The sequence below is a fragment of the Cetorhinus maximus genome, chromosome 14 (assembly GCF_964194155.1).
Source record: "Cetorhinus maximus chromosome 14, sCetMax3.hap1.1, whole genome shotgun sequence".
Classification (NCBI taxonomy): domain Eukaryota; kingdom Metazoa; phylum Chordata; class Chondrichthyes; order Lamniformes; family Cetorhinidae; genus Cetorhinus; species Cetorhinus maximus.
In genome coordinates, this window is record NC_135892.1 from 38,260,296 (window position 1) to 38,283,736 (window position 23,441).

Here is a 23,441-nt window from a genome sequence, read left to right on the forward strand (position 1 = left end):
ACATTTTATTATGTTGAAGGCGTTATATAACTACAACCTGTTGCTATTACTGTTGTAGCTCTAGGTTTACTGATCCTTCAAAATGTTAGTTGTTTACTTTATAAGATTCCTTCATTTATTACTTAATTTAACAGAAATAAGTTTTAGTGTTGATTTGTGGAAGTTTCTATATTATACATTTTCCTGTTCAGTTTTTGTGCAATTTCTTAAAAATTAGAAGCGCTCTTAGGTTTGAAACTAGCATGAATTTACAGCTGTAGTGAAACTGAACTTGTCTCACTTTTTTTTTATCCAGGAAATCCTTGGCTTACAGGGGTCGGGAACTGCTGACTAAACTGAAAGCTGCAGGTGTTGGGGATAGGCCAGTGGTGTGGGTAGCACATAGTATGGGAGGTAAGAACTTTACAAAAGCAGACAGTCTCCCCTCCGTCCCTATTATTTTGGTTGCAACTTTATGAAAAATATTTCTGCACCTGTACTAAAACCCTCTCAATCATATTATCTGGAGGAATATACCACACAAGGAGGTCATTCGGCACATCACACCTGTGCTAATTCTTTGGTGAAGCTTTTCAATTAATTCCATTCCCCCCCTCTTTCCCCATGGGTTCGTATTTTTTTCCATTCAAATATTTACCCAGTTCTATTCCTAATGTTACTATTGAACATACTTCCACCACACTTTCAGGCAGTGCATTCCAGTTCACAATATTTTGCTGTGTAGAAATTGTTTTCTCATGTCACTTTCGATTCGTTTGCCAATCAGCAGAAATCTATGCCCTCTGGTCTATAATCAATCTATACAAAGATTAAAATCTTCCATAATTATTGCAGTATCTTTCTTACAAGTCTCCATTATTTTTTAATTTATGCTCTGTCCCAGCTACTACCACGGAACTTATAAACTAATCCTACCAGTGATTTCTTTCCTTTGCTATTTCTTAACTCTGCTCAAACTGACTATACATTTTGGTCCTCTGAATCAAGGTAAATTTTCACTATGGTACTGATCTCATTCTTTATTCAAAGAACCACCCCACCTACTTTTCATTTCTTCCTATCCTTCTGAAATGTCAAATACCCTTGAATGTTCAGGTTTCAGTCTTGGTCACTTTGCAACTATGTCTCGATAATGGCTATCATGTCATATACCCATTTATTTCTATTTGTGCTATGAATCCATCCATCTTGTTATGAATGTTGCATGCATTCAGGTAAAGAGCCTTTAGTTTTGTCTTTTTAACCATATTCCCTACTCTGATCTTATTTGCTGGTGCATTCTTGTTTTTGTTTGGTCTGTCCCTTCCTGTCACACTCTGGTTATCATCACCCGCATCGCTATCCTATGGTCTTGTCCATTCTCTTTATATTTCCAAATCTCCCCTCACGTGAACCCACCGTTCTCCCACCCTCCCGCCACTATTTAGTTTAAAGTAATCTCTACAGCCCTAATCATACGATTCGCTGGTCCCGGCACAATTCAAGTGAAGGATGTCCCAATGGTACAGCTCCCTCTTTCCCCAGCACTAGTGTCAGTGTCCCATAAATCCATACCAATTTTTCAGCCACACATTCAACTCTTTAATCTTATTTACCCTATGCCAATCTGCTCATGGCTCAGGTAGTAATCCAGAGATTACCTTTCTGGTTCTGCTTTTTAATTTAATCCTTATCTGCTCATACTTCCTCAGCAGAACTATTTTCTTAGTACTCCCTACATTGTTGGCACCCACCTGGACCATGACAACCATATCCTTCATCTCCCCAAGTTCCTCTTCAGCCCTCAGGAGATGTCCTTAACCCTGACACTGGCAGGCAACACAGCCTTTGGACTCATGAACCCTGCTGCAGAGAACAGTATCTATCCCTCTAACAATACTGTACCTACTACAATTACATTACTTTTTACTCCCTCAACTTGAATGTCTCCCTGCACCATGGTGCCATGGTCAGTTTGCTTATTCTCCCTGCAGTCCTTGCTCTCATCAATGCAACTTGTAAGAATCTCAAACCTGTTGGACAATTGCAAGGGCTGAGGCTCTTCAATTACTACCTTCTGGGTTCCCATACCTGCCTCACTTGCAGTCACATTGTCCTGTCCCTGACCATGGACCATATCTGAAATACCCAGCCTAAGGGATGTTACTGCCTCCTGGAACAACGTATCCAGGTAACTTACCCCATCCCTTATGTATCAGAGTATCCAAAACTCAGACTCCAGCTCATCAACTTGGAGCTGCCGCTCCTCAAGCTGCAGATGTGGTTGCTGTAGATGATACTGGTATCCACCAGCTCTCACATGCTACCTGCTGTAACGCATCACCTGCCCTCTCATCTTTATTATGTTTAATCAAACTAATTGGGTTTTAAGTTTAGAAATATCGGTCAACTGTTCTCTGTATTTATACCAAGTAGTTTTAGTTAAACTAAAACAAAGAACAAAGAAAAGTACAGCACAGGAACAGGCCCTTCGGCCCTCCACGCCTGCGCCGATCATATTGCCCGTCAACTAAAACATTTTGCACTTCCGGGGTCCGTATCCCTCTATTCCCATCCTGTTCATGTATTTGTCAAGCTGCCTCTTAAACACCACTATTGTACCTGCTTCCACCGCCTCCTCTGGCAGCGAATTCCAGACACTCACTACCCTCTGCGTAAAAAAAACTTGCCCCGCACATCTCCTCTATAGTTTTCTCCTCTCACTTAACTCTATGTCCCCTAGTAATTGACTCTTCCACCCTGGGAAAAAGCTTCTGCCTATCTACTCTGTCCATGCCACTCATAATTTTGTAAACTTCTGTCAAGTCGCCCCTCAATCTCCGTCGCTCTAGTGAGTACAGTCCGAGTTTCTCCAACCTCTCCTCATAGCTAATAACCTCCAGACCAGGCAGCATCCTGGTAAACCTCCTCTGCACCCTCTCCAACGCCTCCATATCCTTCTGGTAATGTGGCGACCAGAATTGCACGCAATATTCCAAGTGTGGCCTAACCAAGGTTCTATACAGCTGCAGCATGACATCCCAGCTTTTATACTCAATACCCCTGCCAATGAAGGCAAGCATGCCATATGCCTTCCTGACTACCTTATCCACCTGCATTGCCACTTTCAGTGACCTGTGGACCTGTACACCCAGATCCCTCTGCCCATCAATGCACTTAAGGGTTCTGCCATTTACAGTATAATTCCTGCCTGTATTAGACCTTCCAAAATGCATTACCTCGCATTTGTCCAGATTAAACTCCATCTGCCATTTCTCCACCCAAGTCTCCAACTGATCTATATCCCGTTGTATCCTTTGACAATCCTCTTCACTATCTGCAACTCCTCCAACCTTAGTGTCGTCTGCAAACTTACTAATTAGCCCAGTTACATTTTCCTCCAAATCATTTCTGTATATTACAAACAGCAAAGGTCCCAGCACTGATTCCTGCGGAAATCCACTAGTCACAGCTCTCCATTCAGAAAAGCACCCATCCACTGTTACCCTCTGTCTTCTATGACCAAGCCAATTCTGTATCCATCTTGCCAGCTCACCTCTGATCCCGTGCGACTTTACCTTCTGTACCAGTCTGCCATGAGGGACCTTGTCAAAGGCCTTACTGAAATCCATGTATATAACATCCACTGCCCTTCCATCGTCGATCATCTTTGTCACTTCCTCTAAAAACTCGATCAAGTTAGTGAGACACGACCTCCCCTTCACAAAACCATGCTGCCTCTCACTAATACGCCCATTTGCTTCCAAATGGTAGTAAATCTTGTCACGAGGAATCTTCTCCAATAATTTCCCTACCACTGACGTAAAGCTCACCGGCCTGTAATTTCCTGGATTATCCCTGCTACCCTTCTTAAACAATGGAACAACATTGGCCATTCTCCAGTCCTCTGGGACCTCACCCGTAGCCAGTGAGGATACAAAGATTTCTGTCAAGGTTAACTAAATGTAATGAAATACTTATATTTCCCCAATGCCAGTTTAAACTACTGCCCACATTTCGAGGAATAAAATTATAAAAACTATATAATAAAATTATAAATACTATATAATGCCTGAACCTTTAGTGGGGGAGGGACGGTTTGCGTTGATAAGGGTTGTGGACCTGCAGTTTGGCCACATTAGGTTATGGGTCATGGGATTTAACAATATATAGATGGAAGTGCTGAACTTTTCCAATATAATACAATTTTAAAAATTAATGGCACTAAGATGAGTGGTCCTGACATTTGACAACAATTTGTTAGGGACTCTAGGGTTTTGGAGGACTGAAAATATTGAGCTCTAGCAGCAATGCTGAGAGAGTCAAGGGCAGCAATAAGGATATTGCCCTGTAGTTTCGAAGCAGAATCCTGGAGATTGGGTATACTCCCTGATGCCTCAGTCTAGCTCTATTGGTGAGGAATTAACTTTGTAATTGCTAAATCCCAGCTTCATTGTAATGCATAGTTAGTGCAACCATTACATTTACTTATATCAGTGATCTGGGCTGGATACATTTGAGTTTGACTATTATTGCTATAATATTAATCTCTCTTGTCAAGTCTGATGTCCTTGTGTTTGGCTAATATGATCTTTCCATTACAGGCTTGCTAGTCAAAAAGATGCTTTTAGATGCTTCAGAGGATCCCGAAATGAGGTCAGTGGTTCAGAATACCCAAGGGATTGTATTTTACAGTGTACCTCATTCTGGATCTCGATTAGCAGAGTACTCTGTCGGTGCTCGTTTTCTGCTGTTTCCTTCTGTTGAAGTCAAGGAACTTAGTAAGGGTAAGATTGGCTTATCCGGTCAACTCAATCTTTTGTTTCTTTGTCATTCATTCTGTAGATGATTTTACATTTGAATTTTTGTATAGGACTTTATTTTTTATGTTTCTCTCTATTTATTTTAAAAGTATGCAATGGTCAAGCCTCTCCTGTAGTTCTGAGTTCAAAACATTTTCAGTGGGGATTAAGGAGCTGAGATAACTTTTCAAAATAACTGATCTGACATTTTTTCCAAGTTTGTTTTCCTAAAAAGCCAGTGTTGTTCTTAATCCCTTGTCATAATCTAAAATATCTGGGTTGAGAGTCTCAGAACTTTCAGAATTCAGGTACAGAAAATAAGGGAAATGGAGATAAAATTTAGTAACAGAGAGTAGAGCAACAGCAAATGCACCTGACAGACCTATTGAAAAATAGACAAAAGTAAACCTAGGCAGAATGCCATTGGTGAAAATGAGAAGAGACTGTGGTTGCCAAAAAGGAAGCATTAGTTGAGCACTGAGTCCTATATTACAAACATTTTGAAATCAGCATCCAGGACCAGAAAGGTTGTGGGTCTAGCCGTTGATAGCCTGCAGCTTATCGCAAAGAAATGCTCCTGAGCTTTTGGATCACATCTGATCATGGAAGTTGATCAGGATGAGCATGTGTATTCTGATCCTACTATTAATAAAATGCAAAATGTTTAGCTTTGAAAGTACTCCCCCTGCAATAATTTCAACTTGGAGTATCATTAATTTTAAACATCTCTTGGTGAAAGGAACCACATCCAATTCTGACATCTACATTTGTTTGTCCCCCTTATTAGTGATCTGGGAAAGAAGATTAGCTCTTAGTTTGTCCTTACTTTCTGTACATAAAATCTGAAAACAGAAAACAAGTGTTTGTGGGAGAACACTTGGGTAAGAATGATCATCATATAAGCTTTAATCTAGTAATGCAGAAGATCAAGAAAAATCTAAAGTAGAAAGTCTAAATTGGAAGAGAGCTGATTTCATTGGCAAGAAAAGTGATCCAGCCAGGATAAAATGGAACCAAAGACTGGCAAGAAAAGCTGTAACAGAACAATGCTTCAGGTACAAGCTAGGTAATTCCAACAACAGGGAAAGGTAGGTAGGGCTTCTTAGATGACAAGGGAGATAGCAGATATGATGAAACCAAAGAAAATGGTGTATGATGCATTCTAGGTGAATTCTTCAAGCACGAAGCAGGTCACAAACCATAGTTTAAAAGGGGAAGTTAAAAGGAAAATTAGACTGGCAAAGAGAGAATATAAGAATAGAATGGCAGTCAACATAAAAGGGAACCTAAATAATTTCTACAGGCATGTAAGTAGTAAACAGATAGCAAAAGGTGGAATGGGTCCTATTAGCAACAAAGAGGGTGCTATATGCTTAGAGTTGCAGGATAAGACTAGAACACTTAATGAATACTTATTATCGGCATTTACAAAGGAAGAGAAATATGACAAAATATCTGTAGAAGTGGAGATGGTAGAGGTAATGCATCGGGTGAAAATGGAGAGGCAGGACGTCCTGGAAAGGCTGGCTATGTTGGTCTGGATGGCTTGCATCCCAGGTTACTGAAGGAACTGGGGGTCCAGATGGTGGGAGGGCTTGCCATAATCTTCCAATCTTCCCTAGATATGGGAGAGATGCCAGAGGATTAGCAAGTGACAAATGTGGTACGCTTATTCAAGAAAGGATATAAGGATGGTTTGAGTAACTTTAGGCCAGTTAGTTTCACATCAGTGGTGGATAATGTTTAGAAATGATAATCAGGGGGAGAAAAATCACGGGGTGCCCAAGGAGGAGGGCCCCGCCCTAACTTGCCCGGGTTGCCTGGTGGTTTACCCACATTGCTGTTTGAACACCAGAGGCAGTGGGATGAAGCCCTTAATAGGTCCATAAGTGGCTCCTTAAGGGCAGGGAAGATGTCCGCAACCCTTACCACTCCGGACTTAATTGGGCATGTCAGGAAGGTGACAGTCTCTCCACCCCTCCACCCTGTGCCTTCCCGTCCCATTCTGCGCACCCTGCACTCCGCCCCGGCAACCACCCCTTAGTCCGCCTGCGCTGGGAGGTGGGGTGCATTACATTCCAGTCTATGACTCGCTAACACCTTAAACAGCGTGAGACTCAAACATATAATGACTTGCAGAATATTAATAGCCGAAATAGAGAATATGGAAGAAAGAATAGGGGGAAATGTGCAAACTTGAAGTAAAGTTTTAAAAATATTATTTTACTTCTATTAATTTTTTTTGTAGATTTATTTTCATATTTTAATAATGAAGCTGTTTCTGACAGCTGAGTAGCATAATTCCTAAAATCCTAATTGATTACTTAACTCAAAAACGTGGTAAACCTAAAGGATACAGAAACCCCACAGCTCCAGGGTTTTCCTTTGTAACAGATGTTGAACTGTAACAACAAGCCAATTATACTTAACCCTTAAAACTAGGATTTCATGAGGATTAATTGTCAACTATTTATTTATCTTTGTTCACAAATATTTTCTTGTAGATTCACCTGCTTTGAGAGAACTGAACAATAATTTCACCAAGTTTATACGGGAACACGAAGTCAACATTCTGAGTTTTGGAGAAATGTTGCCAACTTACATTGGCAGTATGATCAAACTGCATGTGGTACCTCTAAATTCAGCAGGTATAGTATAGTGAGACTATCTATGAGACCCACTGCCTGCTCCCTCAACCACATTCCCATTAAATCCAACTGACCATCCAACTTCCCTTCGCCCTCATGTTAGTTGATATTGTGAATGTTACTCTCTCCTCAGGAACTGTCCTCATTCAAATCTTCTGTTATCAATAAAACTCCTTGATCCCACTGCCTTGCAAACGACCTCAGTCTCCCTGTCCTCTCCAGAAGACACCTGCCAAATTAGTGTCCACCTTTCTCAAACTCCATGCTACAGTACTGAAATGGGTCCCAATGAGCTTAATAGCTCTCTTCTGTGCCGTAATGACTCCAAGGACAGAATTTTACGATCCCCCGTTGATGGTTTTACAGGTTGGGGGGCCCATAAAACTCTGCCGCCCACCCCTGACATTTCCACAATTTTATATCGGGCCGGTGTGGCCCCCAGTCGAGGCCAGTTAAGGACCACTTCCTGCCTGGCCTCAATTTTGAGGCTAGTTGGAGGGGTTCAGGGGCAGAGGAGAAGTCCAGCAGGCCCCCTGCTCGGGCCACTCTCAAGGGCCCCACTTTCTACATCAGGTCCACCCCACCCCCCACCTGGCCTCTACATTAGAACCCCCAACCCCTCTCCCTACCCGCCATCCCCGGACCTCACCACCCCTCACCGCCATGAAACTCCCCGCACTTACCTAGGCCTGAACTCTGGGATTTAGAATCTAGGGATTGCTTATAGGCCCGGTCTTGCCACTGCTGTCACCGGAGTAAAAAACAGCAGTTCCATCTCCAGCTAATTAATGTTCCTTGGAGTGTTAAATGGCTATGGGTCAGCCTGTATCAGTGGGGATGCTTTCCCCGCTGATTCCCCAGAGAGTGGGTGGGAAACCCCACAATCGAAAAATCCTGCCCTATGAATCTATGGGCAAGATTTCTCAGCTACCAGGGTTTCACGCCCCATCACCCAAAAAAATCAGCAGGGAGCACATCCCCACCGATGCCCTCCAGCCATTAGTTAGCTGGAGACGGAACTGTTGCCCCTCACTTGGGCGGGCCTGATCTGATTGGTCGGCAGCTCTAAAATCCTAACAGTGCCAGTAGAAGTGGCCAAGACTAGGATTACAAGCAGTCCCAAAAATCAAATTGTCAGAGTTCAGGACCAGATAAGTGCAGGTGGTCTGATGATGGAGTGGGAAGATGAGACCCAGGGAGGTGGGGAGAGAAGGGTGGGGGCCTTGATGAAGAGGCTAGGGAGAGAGGAAACACCCAAGGGGTCATATCTTGTCGCAGGGGCTTCCCCGCACCCCTGAATTCCTCAGCTGAGGCAAGGCTCACCGTCTCCCAAAAATTATGGACAGGGTGGGAAGGCCATCCGGGAATTTTACAGGTCCCCCAGCCTGCGAATCCGCCGACAGACAACTGTAAAATTCTGCACGATGATTTGTCAAAGTCACAAATGCCATCCTATGTGACTGTGACCATGGTAAATTAACTCCTCTTGTCATTCCTCGACTTGCCTTCAGCCTTTGGCATGTTGACCACGTCATCCTCTTCAGCGAATCTCCACCATTATCCAGCTATGTGGGACTGTACTCACCTAGTTCCATTCTTATCTATCCAGATATAGCCAGAGAATCACCTGCATTGGTTTCTCTTCCCACTTCCATGCAGTTACCTCTGGTATCATCCAAGTATCTATCCTTGACCCCCTCCTATTTATCATCTAGATGCTGCTCCTTGAAAATATCATTTGAAGGCACAGTATTGTTCACATGTACAATAATGACACCCCAGTCTACCTCACTGCCACCTCTCTGGACCCTTCCATAGTCTCTAAATTGTCAAACTTTGACCTCCAATACTGGATCAGCAGATATTATCTACAACTTAATATTGGGAAGACAAAAGTAATTGTCTTTGGTTCCTGCCACAAACTCTGTTCCTTAGCTACTGACTTCCTTGGCAACTGTCCAAGGCTAAATCAAATTGTTTATAACCTGGGTGTTGTATTTGACCGTGATGAACTTATGACCACATGTCTGCACTTTTGCTAAGATTGCTTATTTCCATTTCCATAACAATAAGCAGAATTTTACTAGCCTACACGAGGCAGGAACAAGACAGGGAGGCGGGATTTCCCATGCCCACTGGCATCAGGCATGTTTGGCGACATGAGCAGACAATATGGTGAGAAGGCCAAAAATCGGTTTCGCGACATTGTGAAACCAGTTTGCAATTGTTTGCTCTGCCCATCAATGGTGGGCTGCATTTCCTGCCATCAGACATCTGGAACCTCATTGTGGTACATCTGCATATCATTATAAGCCCAGCTCATCGGAATCATCCCTCCATGCATCCGTGCATGCTGATGTGTTTCTCAATAGCATATATAAGGCGTGCACTTGGCGGGCTGCACTTCGAGGGGAACTCGGAGGTGAGTGCACAGTAACATTATGCAGCGCTCGCCAGGGTCATCTATTAGACCCTGTGGTGGAGGTGACTTGGGGGGGGTGGGGGGTGCAAGGGCTGCACTGTGTTTGATGGTAGTGCATAAGCAGGTGTGGGATGAGAGGTAGGGAAGTGGCCATGCATTAGGGAAACTTTGTATAAAGTGACCATTCCTCCACAGCTGAGACAATTCAGAGGCAGTCATATTGACATGCTTGGAGTTGGGCCTCTAGCTTATCTGCCCACTGAAGCAATGCAGAGGCATAAAATTGCCACCAAAGACTCCTGAACTTTTCACCCCTTGGGCACACTTATCTGCCCACTGAAGCAACGCAGAGGCATAAAATTGCCACCAAAGACTCCTGAACTTTTCACCCCTTGGGCACAGACTGCAAACTAATGAGCATTATAGTGGACTGCAAAATGGTTGGACAACAGGGCACGTTGTACAATCTCTTTGCTAAAGCTGACCATGGAGCAGTCACTGGTGTAGGGGCTCACAGTCCCTTGCAATGTCATTATTAAAGTTTAGACCAATCTCCCCCATGGTTCAAGCCACCAGTGCAGCCTTGCAGTGCATGTTAGGAGAATGCTTGAACTGAGAACACAGCATGTAGTCTAGTGGGTGAAGCTGCTGTCAATTGGCCAGGTGGAGTGGGGCAGAGGTGGGTGGGGTTTCAGCAGCCATGAACTCTGACCATCCAAGTGGTGGCTAGCACCCTCTCTGGGATGCATTAAGGGGCCTTCAGACTTAACCAAGAGAGGTTCTTAGAACCAAGCTAACCCATGCGTCTCTCTCTTTCATCCTCAGAAGGAGTACATCAGGAACATGGAGCCTGGTGACCTAGCTGTATGCCTCATAGTGTACAGAGAGCGGAGACGAAGGAGAAGAGAGTGACAGAGGCGCCTGGTTGGGCAGAGGGAGGAGCAGCACCTTCAGGAAGAAGGGTGGCTGGGGCTCCCGCACACGCTGCTGAAGAGCCACAGCGAGCCATCACTGTTCGGCACCTAGCTAGACCCTGGGTCTATAGACGCTACCTTTCACTCCAGCAGATTACCAAGAACCAGTGTCACCGAAGAATGCGCATGAGTAGGGAACTGGTCGATCACATCTGCCAGCTGCTGCAGGATTTTGCACCACGGGGACATGGAGGTCATCCACATAGCCTTCGTGAATGTCTGGCTGAGGGCAGTTTGCTTGCGCTCTGTGATCAGGGTCATATCATGGAGACGCAGCCATGAAACTTTAAGTGCACCTGATCCTTTGTCAACCTTCAGCACCTGACCCCTTCAGGAGCACAGCGTAACCGGTCACAGATGCTGAAAAGATGGGAGGCCAGCCCCACCACCAAAGTGCTGAGAGCACACAGAGAGAATGATGGAACTTTGTGATGCCTGCCCATGACATACTGGCAGTAATCACAAGCACCATTGAGGCGCAGGCATCAGTAATAAGTCCAGGGAGTGTGAGGCCGGGCCATCACTTTGGTCTGAAGGCTGCACAAAGCACAGGGAAGAGGCCCTGGACTGATGTACTTGCCTTTATCATGTGCAGGAACCAAAGTTTCCTGAGTAACGTGAGCATTGCTCATCAGAACAAGGAGCCATAGGCAGGGAGACATTCTTGGGAGTTTATTTACAATAGTGAATAGTATGTACAAGTGATTGACACCCGTGCCCAGCTGTGCTACTATATCTTCTTTACCCGGTGCAGAGGGGGACAGGAGGGAGGAGGAGGACCTGGGCCTGGCCAAGTTGGCCACTAACAGGTTCAGGCAGCGGGCAATCAAAGGGGTGGTCCGGCCTGATTGTCTGCCCCTCTTCCGCGGCTACGTTCGCGGCCAGATGTCTCTGGAAGGGAGCACACAGTGTGTGCCGACACTATTGAGGCCTTCAGTGTTCGATGGGCACCACGGTGATTGGGGTGTTTTATTGACCCCTTGCATCACATTTTGATTTAATGTTGGTAAGATTCCTTTAAAAGTTGTCTTTTGTTTTTGCAGTTTCCCTTTAAGGGGCTACCTTTTACTTTGTCCCCTGATTTTGTTAATTTAGTTTAATTGATTTGTAACAAAAGAGTTACCTTCTTGCTGCTACGTCTTGGTGCTCCCCCGACATCCACAACGGAGGTGGAGGCCTGCTGACTGCTACACCCTGTTGTCTGTGATGACCTTGGTGGGCATCCTCTGGAGGGCCGAGACCTGCAGGGCCCCAGCCTGCTTTCAGGGTCCTGCTGTGTGGCAGTGCCACCCTCCTCAGCCTGTGTAGCTGGAGCTGCTGGGGTCACAGGAAGAGGGGATTTGGATGGGCCGGACACTCCCAGAGTCACCTGGGTGGATGGCCCTGGCACCTGCTGGTCCTCCTCCCTATGGGTGCCTGAGGGCCCCTGGCTGACTCCCTGAGGAGAAGGGGAAGCTGGAGTGAGATCAAGCTACCTGACACCCCTCTTGCATACACACTGTTGGAGGCCAACTATGGCGTCAGCGAAGGAGTTCAGCCCACGCAGCAGTGCAGGACCAACAAGGTATCCATGGCAGATGCCATCCTACTGTAAAGCTAGGTTTCACCAAAGGTATGTGTGTCTGCGCTGGTGGAGGGTGTGGGTGAGCACTGTGACGGGTCTTCAATGAAGGTGCCTTCAGATTCCTCTTCAGAGGTTTCTTCAAGGCTTGATTGGAGGCCCTGGGTCATGGACTTTGTCATCTGTTTCCCAGATGTGCCTGCAAAAGCAAGGAGAGATAATAAGTACATGGCAGTGGCCTGTGAAACAGGACAAATCACTCATAGCACGGTTGTCTGACTGATGTTATACTGCAGGATCCTCACTTAGTAGAGCACCGCCAACCTCACCGTCAGCACAGGAACTGTCCTGATGCTTGCCGGCCAGCTGGATGGCTCCGTTTTCAAAGCCCATGAGGACCTTGGTTTCAAGCGTTCCTTCACCGGTCTGCGATCTCTCCCTTTTATTGTGTACAGCTTGTCCTGCATGAATACAGATGGAGAGAGTGTAAGCAGGACGCCTGCCAGGCCAGATTATAAGTATGCCTGGCATGTGTGGGTGTTGAGTGGTCCCATGGACGGGCTGAGGACAATGAAGGTGTGTCTGAGGGAGTGAATGGTGATGTCCCTTGAACAGACAATGAGTGAGATCCCTGTGGATGCATGATGGGTTTGAGAGTGTGTGAGTTGAGAGTGATAAGAGTAACTTGCCCTGGCAGAACGGAGGAGATCATTCATCTCTTTCTGCAGTGGGTGGCTGTCCTCTTTTGCAGGGTGTTGGCACTGACTATCACTGCCTCCACCTCCCATGCTAGATTGGTGATGTTGCTGCCCTTTCTGCGGCCAGAGTGGGGGTAGAGGACATCACGGCGGACCTCCACTGTGCAAAAGGCGCTCGAGGCATTATTAAACCGAGGTCTGCAGTCTTCTTGCCTTTCGGGGCCCTGTCTTCTTTGCTGCAGTCCTTGTCTGGAAGCACTGAGAAGTGTTCACATGGCTACACTTAAAATATGGCGCCCGGCGTGATGAAGTGGTGAGGTGATGGCGTGGCAGGCAAATGAGAGCCCGCCTGCCATCTAAATGGCGTGTTTTCCAAGAATGCATTATTAATGAGGCAGGATTGGGATGATATGGCGTGAAAAGTCACCATTGTGGACGGCGGGTAAAACGAACACCCCCGTCCTTTTTCCCGTCCGCTACCGCACTTAGTACAAATCTGGGAGGATTCCGCCCAGGGGCTGATGAAACCACAGAGAACCGTATGGATTGGCTCCCTGACCATGTCCTGCCATCCAGGAATTTTACCGATGGTGGGAACAGGATTGGGCGGGTTGCCCACCCCAAGACAGCAGACAGACAATTTGCAGATTTGCCCTATTAATGGCCATTTTACCAGGCTGTCAACATTTTGCTGATGGCAGTTCAACACCCACCACTTGGGGACGCCGGCTGGCAGCTTGGGCAGACTTTTTTAAGCAAAGGATAGACCGCAGCCCAAGCAATTTCCTTGAATGTGTTTCTCCTCAATCAACAGAAATTTTTTGTTTTTTTTTAATTTTCTTTGGCATACGTACTGTAGGCTTCAGAACCCCTGTCTTCTTCAGCAATGACCACCACTGAGGCTCCTGAGCTGCCAGCCCCTGATTGGACCAGCAGCTCTTGGGGCCAGGTGGCTCTCCTGAACAGGATGGCAATCCCAGGGGAGCTACTTAATTAGCTGCCACTCGTTAATTGAGGGGCAAGTCCCACTGGCCACCCATGCATCCTGCTGACATGCATTTCCATCCGATGTCGGGACTTCGACTGATTTGATAACATCCTGCCCATCACCCAACTCTGATCCTGCCTTAGCCTATCTACTGTTGAAACCCCCATCCCATGCCTTTTACCTCTGGACCTGACAATTCTAAACCACTCCTGGCTGGACTCCCATCTTGCACCATCAATTACTCGCACCAAATCTTATTCACCCATCACCCCTAAACACGCTCACCTATATTGCCTCCTGATTAAGCAATGTCTCAATTTTAAAATTCTCATCCTTGTTTTCAAATTCCTCCTTTCTCTAAAACCCATTTTTGGCACTATAATGCTCTGAGCTATCTTAGCTCCTCCAACCTGGCTGTTGTGCATTCCTGATTTTAATCGTTCCACTATTGGTAGTTTTGTCTTCAACTTCTGAAGCCCTAAGCTCCAATATTCCCTTTCTAAATCTCTCTGCCTCTCTACTACTTTCTCCTGCTTCATTACCAAGATTGTGTTCATCTGCTCCAAAATCTCCATTTGTGACTCAGTGTCAGTGCCTTGGGATGTTTTCCAATATAAAAGATGCTATATAAATATAAATTGTTCTTGATGCTTTAGTGTACACTCTAGACCACAATAGAAGAGTAAATTTGCAGGAAATTTACAGAAAGATGCAAGAACTTGAGTTGTGATAATTGGGGGCTTCTATTATCCTAATATAATTATACAGACTGAGAAAATAACAATGTAAAGGGCAAAGAAAAGAAGGAATTTGTGAAGTCTATCATGAGGACTTTCTTGATCAGGATGATTCTGATCCAACAAGGCAGAAAGCAATGCTGGATCTATTTCTGGAAAATGAAATGGGCAGTTGGAGCATGTTTTAGTGAAAGAGCATTTGGGAAATATTTATCACAGTATCATTTAGTTTAGAATAGTTATGAAAAAGAACAAGGAAAATTCAAGTGTGAAAATAAGCGACTGGAAGATGGTTAATTTTAGTTAGTTGGAAAGAAATTTAGGCCAGAAGAATTGGAATTGAAGATTGTCAGGTAAAAGACAGTAAAATAAGAAATGGAAGGTGTTCCAAGCGGAGGCATTATGGGTATAGACTTCACTCCTTTCCAAGTTGGCAAGAAAGGCCATCCAAAGTTAGAGCTCCCTGGATGAATAAAGATGTAAATAGTCACTTGATAGTACTGAACTTGAGTATTGCTGAAAAATAAGACATGCTGTCAAAGGTTTTCATCTTGCACTTGTAAGGACAGATGCAAGAATGCCAAATATTCAAAGGGAGCAACAGTCAATACTGCATGAGAAACAGGTGCTGATTCGTTGGCAAGTTGGCTCTGGCCAAGGCATTGCCTTGGAGAATCTACCAAGGAACAATTGCTCCCCATGCTTTTGTTTAATTGAAAAAAGGCGCAATGCCTGGACATGTTCCTTTTGCCTGCAGAGGATAGGTCACTGCATATGAATATATGTAACTTCTAGCAAGCATAAATGAGCCAAGTTGCAAGCCTGACTGATAATCTTAAATTGATAGTGTAATTCTTGGAACACAAGAATAGCAAGTGCTATTCAATCGCCAAATCACATCTAATGTTAGATATTCTGAGATTTACAAGCACGGATTGGTTGAGTACGGTCAGTACTCTGCCTATTGTAAACAGCCAAAGGGACATGCTGTTTGATGCAATCTGCTAGTCGTTGGGACGTACAACCCACGTACCTGGCATTGCACTGGCACTGAAATTCATGTACCACATTACTCGTTTGGCAGTAGTATCCTGTTAGTGGAAAATATCGCTGCTGTTGCTACAGCATAGTAGCAGTGTGAAGCAACTAGCTTCACCTGTTCCTCAAATTAAACCAAAACGTGGGGACAATAGTTCCCTGGTGCATTCTCCATGGCAATGCCTCAACCAATCAGAGTTGACTTACCAACCAATCAGCACCTTTTTCTCATGGTTTCTTTGAAATTTGGCAATTCTTGTGTCCTTTACTGCCATGCCAGTGGACTGAAAGGCCTTCACAACCAGTGATATTAACAGCAATGTCAGCATTCGGCCTTGCACCTTCAAACGTCATGATTCACTGGCTCTGTTCACTGGAAAGGTCAGCGGCTAACCCTTCATTGGTTTGCTCTGGGAAGTGATAGTCACCACAACAGCCTAGGTGCTGCATCAAGACTTGATGCAATGGTCACCACCTTTGAGAAGTTTTTTGCAGACACTGAGATGTGTGCATGGTTGGAGATTGCATCATGGCTACAGGTCTAGTTTTGGCACTACCATCATTGTAGCCATGATGCTCTCTCCAACCATGCTGTGGGACTGGTGCACCATCCTTGGCCTGTACGGGTGGAGGTTATGGGATCATGGGCAAGTGGGGATTAGGATCTGCTGGAGTCACCTGGGTGGATGGCCCCAGGCTGTCCATCTGCTGGTCCTCCTCCCTGTAGGTGCTCAAGGTGCCCTGCTTGACTCCCTGAGGAGAAGGAGCGCCTGGAGGGAAGTCAAGGTGCCCCACCCCCTTCACCTAGTCACTGATGGATCTCACCAGTGCCTATAGCGATGGCGTGCAGGTTCGAGCACAATTCCAGTAGGATCTGCTGAACCAAGGTCTCCAAGGTGGTCGCCTCCCTTCCCATGGAAACCTTAAGGCACTCACATGTCGGAGCCATGACATCAGCCAGATGGACGTACTCCTCCATCCTTCACTCTAGTCTGCTAACTGCGTCTCGTAACTCTACCTGATTTGAATTCTGCCCCATTTTCTGACCTACCATTAATCTTCACAGAATTGTACATTTTTTCTTTCAATTTGATACACTTTTTAATTCCTTAGTTAGCCATGGATGATGCATCCTTCTAGAGTCTTTCTTTCTCACTGGAATGTATCTTTGCTTAGTGTTATGAAATGTCTCCATAAATGTCTGCCACTCATCTCTACTGTTGTGCACTTTAATGTGATTTCCCAGTTCACTTTAGCCAGCTCTGTCTTCATACCCTTGTAATTGCCTTTATTTAAGTTTAAAACACTAGTTTTGGACCCACTTGGCATTTGATAAGGTGTCACGTCAAAGATTATTGCAGAAAATAAAAATTCATGGTATAGGGGAGTAACATATTAGCATGGATAGAAGATTGGCTAGCTAACAGGAAACAGAAAGTAGGCATAAATGGGTCATTTTCTGGTTGGCAGGATGTTACAAATGGTGTGCACAGGGAACAGTACTGGGGTCTCAACTTTTTACAATTCATATAAATGTCTTGGATGAAGGGACGAAAGGTATTGTTGCTAAATTTTCTGATGAGACAAAGATAGGTAGGGAAATAGTTGTGAAGAAGACTTAAGGAGACTACAAAGGGATGGGGTAAGTGAGTGGGCAAAGATCTGGCAAATGGAGTATAATGTGGAAAAATGTGAAATTGTTTATTTTGGCAGGAAGAATAAAAAAGAAGCATATTATCTTAAAGGATGAGAAATTGCAGAGCTCAGATGCAGAGGGCTCTGAGTGTCCTAATGCATGAATCACAAAAGGTTAGTATGCAGGTACAGCAGAAAGCTAATAGAATGTTGTCATTTATTGCGAGGGGAGTTGAATACAAAAGTAGGGAGGTTATACTCCAGTTATACAGTGAGACCACATCTAGAGTACTGTGTGCAATATTGGGTCCCTGCTTCTGCGGAACCAACTCCGATGGACGGGCCATTGCGTCTGGATGCCTGAAAACCCCCTCCCTCAGCAGGTTCTCTTCTCGCAGCTCTCTGTTGGCCAATGCTCAAAAGGCCACCAAAAGAAAAGGTACGAGGATACGCTCAAGGTCGCCCTAAAGCATGGAGGCATTAACACCACTGACTGGGAGAAGAATGCTGTCGATTGCTTGGCATGACACCACCTCGTCCATCAAGGCGCAAGCCACTTTGAGGCTCAGCGACTCGATTGCAAGGCGGAACAGCAACCCCAGAGGAAGGAGAAGGAAGCCAAATCAAGACTGCGATTTCCACTCCCCTGCGCAACAACATGCCCCCACTGCGGAAAAAGATGTGGATCCAGAATTGGGCTCCTCAGTCATCTGAAGTCTCACCAAGTTTGATGGACATATTCCTCGACTCCAATTTACTAGACTAATACCTGAAATGGGTAGGTTGCCTTATGAGGAAAGGCTAGACAGACTAGGTTTGTATCCACTGGTGTTTAGAAGAGTAAGAGGTGACTTGATTGAAACATATAAGATCCTGAGGGGTCTTGACAAGGTGGATGTGGAGAGGATGCTTCCTCTTCTGGGAGAATCTAGAACTAGGGATCACTGTTTAAAAATAAGGGGTCACCCATTTAAGACAGACATGAGGAGAAAGTTTTTCTGTGAGGGTCGTGAGTCTTTGGAATTCTGCTTCCACCACCTTTTGAGGAAGCGTGTCTTTGAATATTTTTATGGCAAAGGTAGATGGATTCTTGTTGAGCAAGGGGGTGAACGGTTATTGGGGGGTAGGCAGGAGTGTGGAGTTGAGGTTACCATCAGATCAGCCATGATCTAATTGAATGGGGGAACAGGCTCAAGGGGCCGAGTGGCTTACTCCTGCTCCTAATTTGTATGTTCTTATGTTTGCACTCTTCTCTCCCTCAAACTGAATGTGAAATTCAAATATGTTATGATCACTGTTACCTAAAGGCCCCTTCACTATGAGGTCATTAATTAATCCTGTCTGTCAGGTGCAGTGAGAGTGACTGCCCTTGACATCAAGGCAGCATTTGACCGAGTATGGCGTCAAGGAGCCCTAGCAAAATTGGAGTCAACGGGAATCGGGGGAAAACTCTCCACTGGTTGGGGTCATACCTAGCACAAAGGAAGATGGTTGTGGTTGTTGGAGGTCAGTGATCTCAGCTCCAGGACATCACCGCAGGAGTTCCTCTGGTTAGTGTCCTCGGCCCAACCGTCTTCAGCTGCTTCATCAATGACCTCCTTTCCATCATAAGGTCAGAAATGGGGATGTTCGCTGATTGCACAATGTTCAGCACCATTCGCAACTCCTCAGATAATGAAGCAGTCTATGTCCAAATGCAGCAAGACCTGGACAATATCAAGGCTTGGGCTGACAAGTGGCAAGTAACATTCGCGCCACACAAATGTCAGGCAATGACCATCTCCAACAAGAGAGAATCCAACCACCGCCCCTTGATGTTCACTGGCATTACCATCGCTGAATCCCCCACTATCAACATCCTGGGGGTTACCATTGACCAGAAACTGAACTGGATTAGCCATATAAATACTGTGGCTACAAGAGCAGGTCAGAGGCTAGGAATTGTGCAACGAGTAACCCACCTCCTGACTCCCCAAAGCCTGTCCACCATCTACAAGGCACAAGTCAGTAGTGTGATGGAATACTCCCCAGTTGCCTGGATGAGCGCAGCTCCCACAACACTCAAGAAGCTTGAAACCGTCCAGGACAGAGCAGCCCGCTAGATTGGCACCACATCCACAAACATTCATTCCCTCCACCACCCGGCACAGTAGCAGCAGTGTATACCATCTACAAGATGCACTGCAGGAATTCACCAAGGTTCCTTCGACAGCACCTTCCAAACCCACGAGCACTACCATCTAGAAAGACAAGGGCAGCAGATAGATGGGAACACCACCACCTGGAAGTTCCCCTCCAAGTCACGCACCATCCTGACTTGGAAATATATTGCCGTTCCTTCACTGTCGCTGGGTCAAAATCCTGGAACTCCCTTCCTAACAGCACTGTGGATGTACCTACACCACATGGACTGCAGCAGTTCAAGAAGGCAGCTCACCACCACCTTCTCAAGGGCAACTAGGGACCGGCAATAAAAGCTGGCCCAGCCAGCGAAGCCCACATTTCATGAATGAATTTTTTTTTAAAATTACACAGTACCAGGTCTAGAATAGCCTGCTCTCTGTTTGACTCTAGAACGTGCTGCTTTAAGGAGTTGTCCTGAAAACACTTTATGAACTTCCAGACTACCTTTGCCGATCTGATTCATCCAATCTATATCTAGATTAAAATCACCCATGAATATTGTCAGTAATGGAAGGGCTGGTGATTGGTTCAACGTAATTGGCTAAAGAACCAGACACAGCATGAGGAAAAAAAGAGTTACATAACGAGTTGTTATGGTCTGTAATGCACAGGAACGAAAGCTGCCAGGCTGGACACTTGACTTGGGCCTCTTCTGCTGCTGGCTAAATCCCATTAATTGGCCACATAAGGGCCTCAATTGACCCTTGAGCTGGTGGGTTGCTGGATACCCTTCTGGGTGGCTGGTAAAATCGCAGCAGTGGACAGGGAGATTGTGGGCCCAAGACATTTTACATTCTCCCCATCTGTAAACTCGCCATTACATAACCATAAAATGTCATGGATGCCGTGCCTGCAACCTAGCCATATGCCCCTGTTTCTTACCCCAAAACCAATGGAGTTACAAAGGTCTTGTATCTCCAGATTTTCCAAGACTGGCCAGCTCTGTGTTGATTGACCTGATCACCTCTCTCTCACTCTCAATTGCAATACCAAAATTCAAAAATTACTGTATTTTATACAGTTGAATTAAGCATGTGCTAAGTTGGAGGCGGATCTCACTTTTCGATGTTCTCAGTAGAACTCAGTTCAGATTGACTAAGTGGGCAATTGTCCAGAAATGAAGCCTGAGTGCTTCGGTTATTGGCCTGTAATCAGTTGTGCTTATCAAGTCTCAGGGACACTGACTGACATATATCTATTTTTCCAGACTCTCGAGGCCTGTTTTGAAGCCTTTTTAATAACCCTTTGTTGGCTTTTCCCAATATGACTGTCTGAGAAGAAATTACTTCTCATAGTTCAGCAGTTTTGAGAAAAACAAGTTGGGCACCTATCAGTCCTGCTCCCAATGTCACAAAGCATGATGAACTATGTTGGTCAAGCTTTAGTATTTCATAGATATACGTATACACCCTTATGGTTGGATACGCAAGTCTTAACCATAAGCCATGTTTCTTCTTCTGACAGATTCCATAGCCTACATTGCTGCCCCTGCACTGATGAGTGGGGCAGCCTTTAGCAAGGCCCTCATGGCCTCCAAAACCCTGAACACATTGGTCAAGAGTATCTGAGCAACTAGGACAGGGAAATGATCAGCTCTGCTGAAGCCCCACATAGAGGTATTTGGGTGTTTAACACACTGTTAGGATCACATTTCAGTTTCATGTTTGTGCACCATAAAATTTATTTTGATGCTGCATTGTCAGTCTTGCCCATTTTTGATTGACCCCTGCCGAGTTGTTTTCTGCCTCCTGAAGAATTCTATGACTAGTGGGTGTCTGTGAAAGGAATGGATTGTTGATTGTGGCACTGCTTTTTGCTGGGGCCTGGAGGAACCCAGTGGATTCATAATATGTATGCTAGGTAGCTACATTGCCTCAGTTGAAGTGAAGTGTGCCTGCATCAGGCTGTCCTGGGCATTCCTGGAAGCTATATGTGCAGCTGCTGATACCCTCGCCACATCACACTCACCCTCCCCTCTTCCTTCAAACAGGAAGAGTACTCAACACCTTCTTTCTCCTGGAGCTTCAGTCCTCACCACTGTGCAATGTTGAGCAAGGTGCAGAAGACCACTATCATTCTGGACTTGCTGGTGCAGACTGATGGATGCCCCCAGATCTGTTTAGGTACTGTACATGCATCTTCAGCGTCCCAACTGCTTGCTCTATTACTAGTCTGGTGATCAGGTTGTACCCTTCTTTGGCGTCACTGTTTGACATCCTTTCCCTCACAGGTATCATTACCCATGTCTTCAGAGGGTAGCCCTTTTTGCCAAGATGCCAAATGCTTAACTCTTCTTTGAGGTGTAAATATCTCAGAGTAGCTTGATTGGCATTGAAAGCATCATGGCAGCCCCCTGGAAAGCTTGCACAGACATGCATTATGATCTTATTGTGGTTACAGATGAGCTGAACATTGATGCAGTGAAAGCCCTTATAGTTGATGAGGACTACAGAGAGATCTGGGGACACCATGATTTCCATATGTGCATAGTTTATGACTCCCTTTACCTGCAGGACCAGCCGGGGCGATAGAACCAAGTGCACACTCATTCTAACTGGATTCATCGGTTGAGAAGTATGTATACATGCCAGCCCTGGCAATATGGCTTAGTCACCTGTGGAATGCATTTATCGGCAGCAGGTTGCACAATTCTGCAAATATCATCTGCTGATCCCTGGAAGAAGCCAGTGTCAAAGAAATTAAAGACACTGGTGATTCTGACAGCCACTGGCAATGCATGCCCACCTGGTCCACTTGGCAGGAGGTCTTCTCCAGGAGGTTGCAAATTTCAGCAGCCATCTGATGGGGAACTCTTAATCTCCTAAGGCACTGGTACTCAGTCATGTCCAAGAGCTCTTCCTCTGTGTGTAAATCCTGTATTGGAAGTATCACCTCTTGCTTGTTGGAGCTCTCTATTCATCTCCTATCACATGTGGAGTGGCGAATTGTTGAGAAGACTGCTGCTGCTCCTGCAATTGTTGGTGTTGCTGCTCATCTTGTTCCACATCTGAAATCCAAGGTAGAGCAGCATAAGTGCCTCCAATGCTAATCTGAAGGTTGACAACTGGGAGATGTAGATCAACGGCAATAAACTCCAAAGTGGTAGTAATGACCTGGAAAATACTGGAAATCATCTCTAAAGCAGCAAAAATCTTTAACTTATGAAAGGAAGCAGGTGTGAGATTTCAGTATTTAAAGCCTTTCTTGCCTGCCAATCACTTAGACCTCTCAATATCCACTGTTCTCTCAGCTTGTTTTCCCTTGCGACTTGCAGGAAGCCTGGGAAACCCATGCACATACAGTTAAAGTCAGAATCCCGGGTTAAAACAGTGGGTAATCAGCATTTCACATATTTAAATAACTGACCTTCTTGTTCCACAGGGCTTTCCCACATGCTGAAGATCACATTCAGCTGAAGATTTCTGGTCTTTTAACCTGCCACCCCCTCACAAACCCACTCACCTTGTTCCTTCTAGGACAGGGATAGTCATTCTAGTGGTAAATCAGAGAAAAGATTGCTAATTTGTGTTCTGGTGCAAGTAGTGTAATTGCAGTGTTTGTACTGATAGCAATAGGAAAATTCAGCTTGAAATATTTACAACAGAAGGTCACTGATAATAGAGAGACAGCAGTCAGCATATCATTTGAAAGAAAGACTTGGATTCATATCCGCTTTGGATACTGTTGGGGGGAATGGCCTCTCAGGGGAAAGCAGCAACAGCCAAATTCGTTGCACTGCTGTTGGCTTTGCTGCACAGGGGAGGAGTAAAAAGTG

General features: G+C 45.3%; 1 protein-coding gene across 6 annotated transcripts in view; it reads left to right on the top strand.

Annotated features, from left to right (window-relative positions):
- The window catches only part of serac1 (serine active site containing 1), a 198,111-nt gene that overhangs the window by 169,391 nt on the left and 5,279 nt on the right, over window positions 1-23,441 (top strand). For 5 of the 6 annotated variants that reach the window (XM_078556815.1, XM_078556817.1, XM_078556818.1 and 2 more), the window contains 3 exons: window positions 296-393; window positions 4,584-4,766; window positions 7,286-7,429. In XM_078556815.1, coding sequence (XP_078412941.1) covers window positions 296-393; window positions 4,584-4,766; window positions 7,286-7,429 — 425 coding nt within the window. The remainder of the gene's footprint in view (window positions 1-295; window positions 394-4,583; window positions 4,767-7,285; window positions 7,430-23,441) is intronic. The other variant, XR_013578666.1, reaches the window with a different exon arrangement.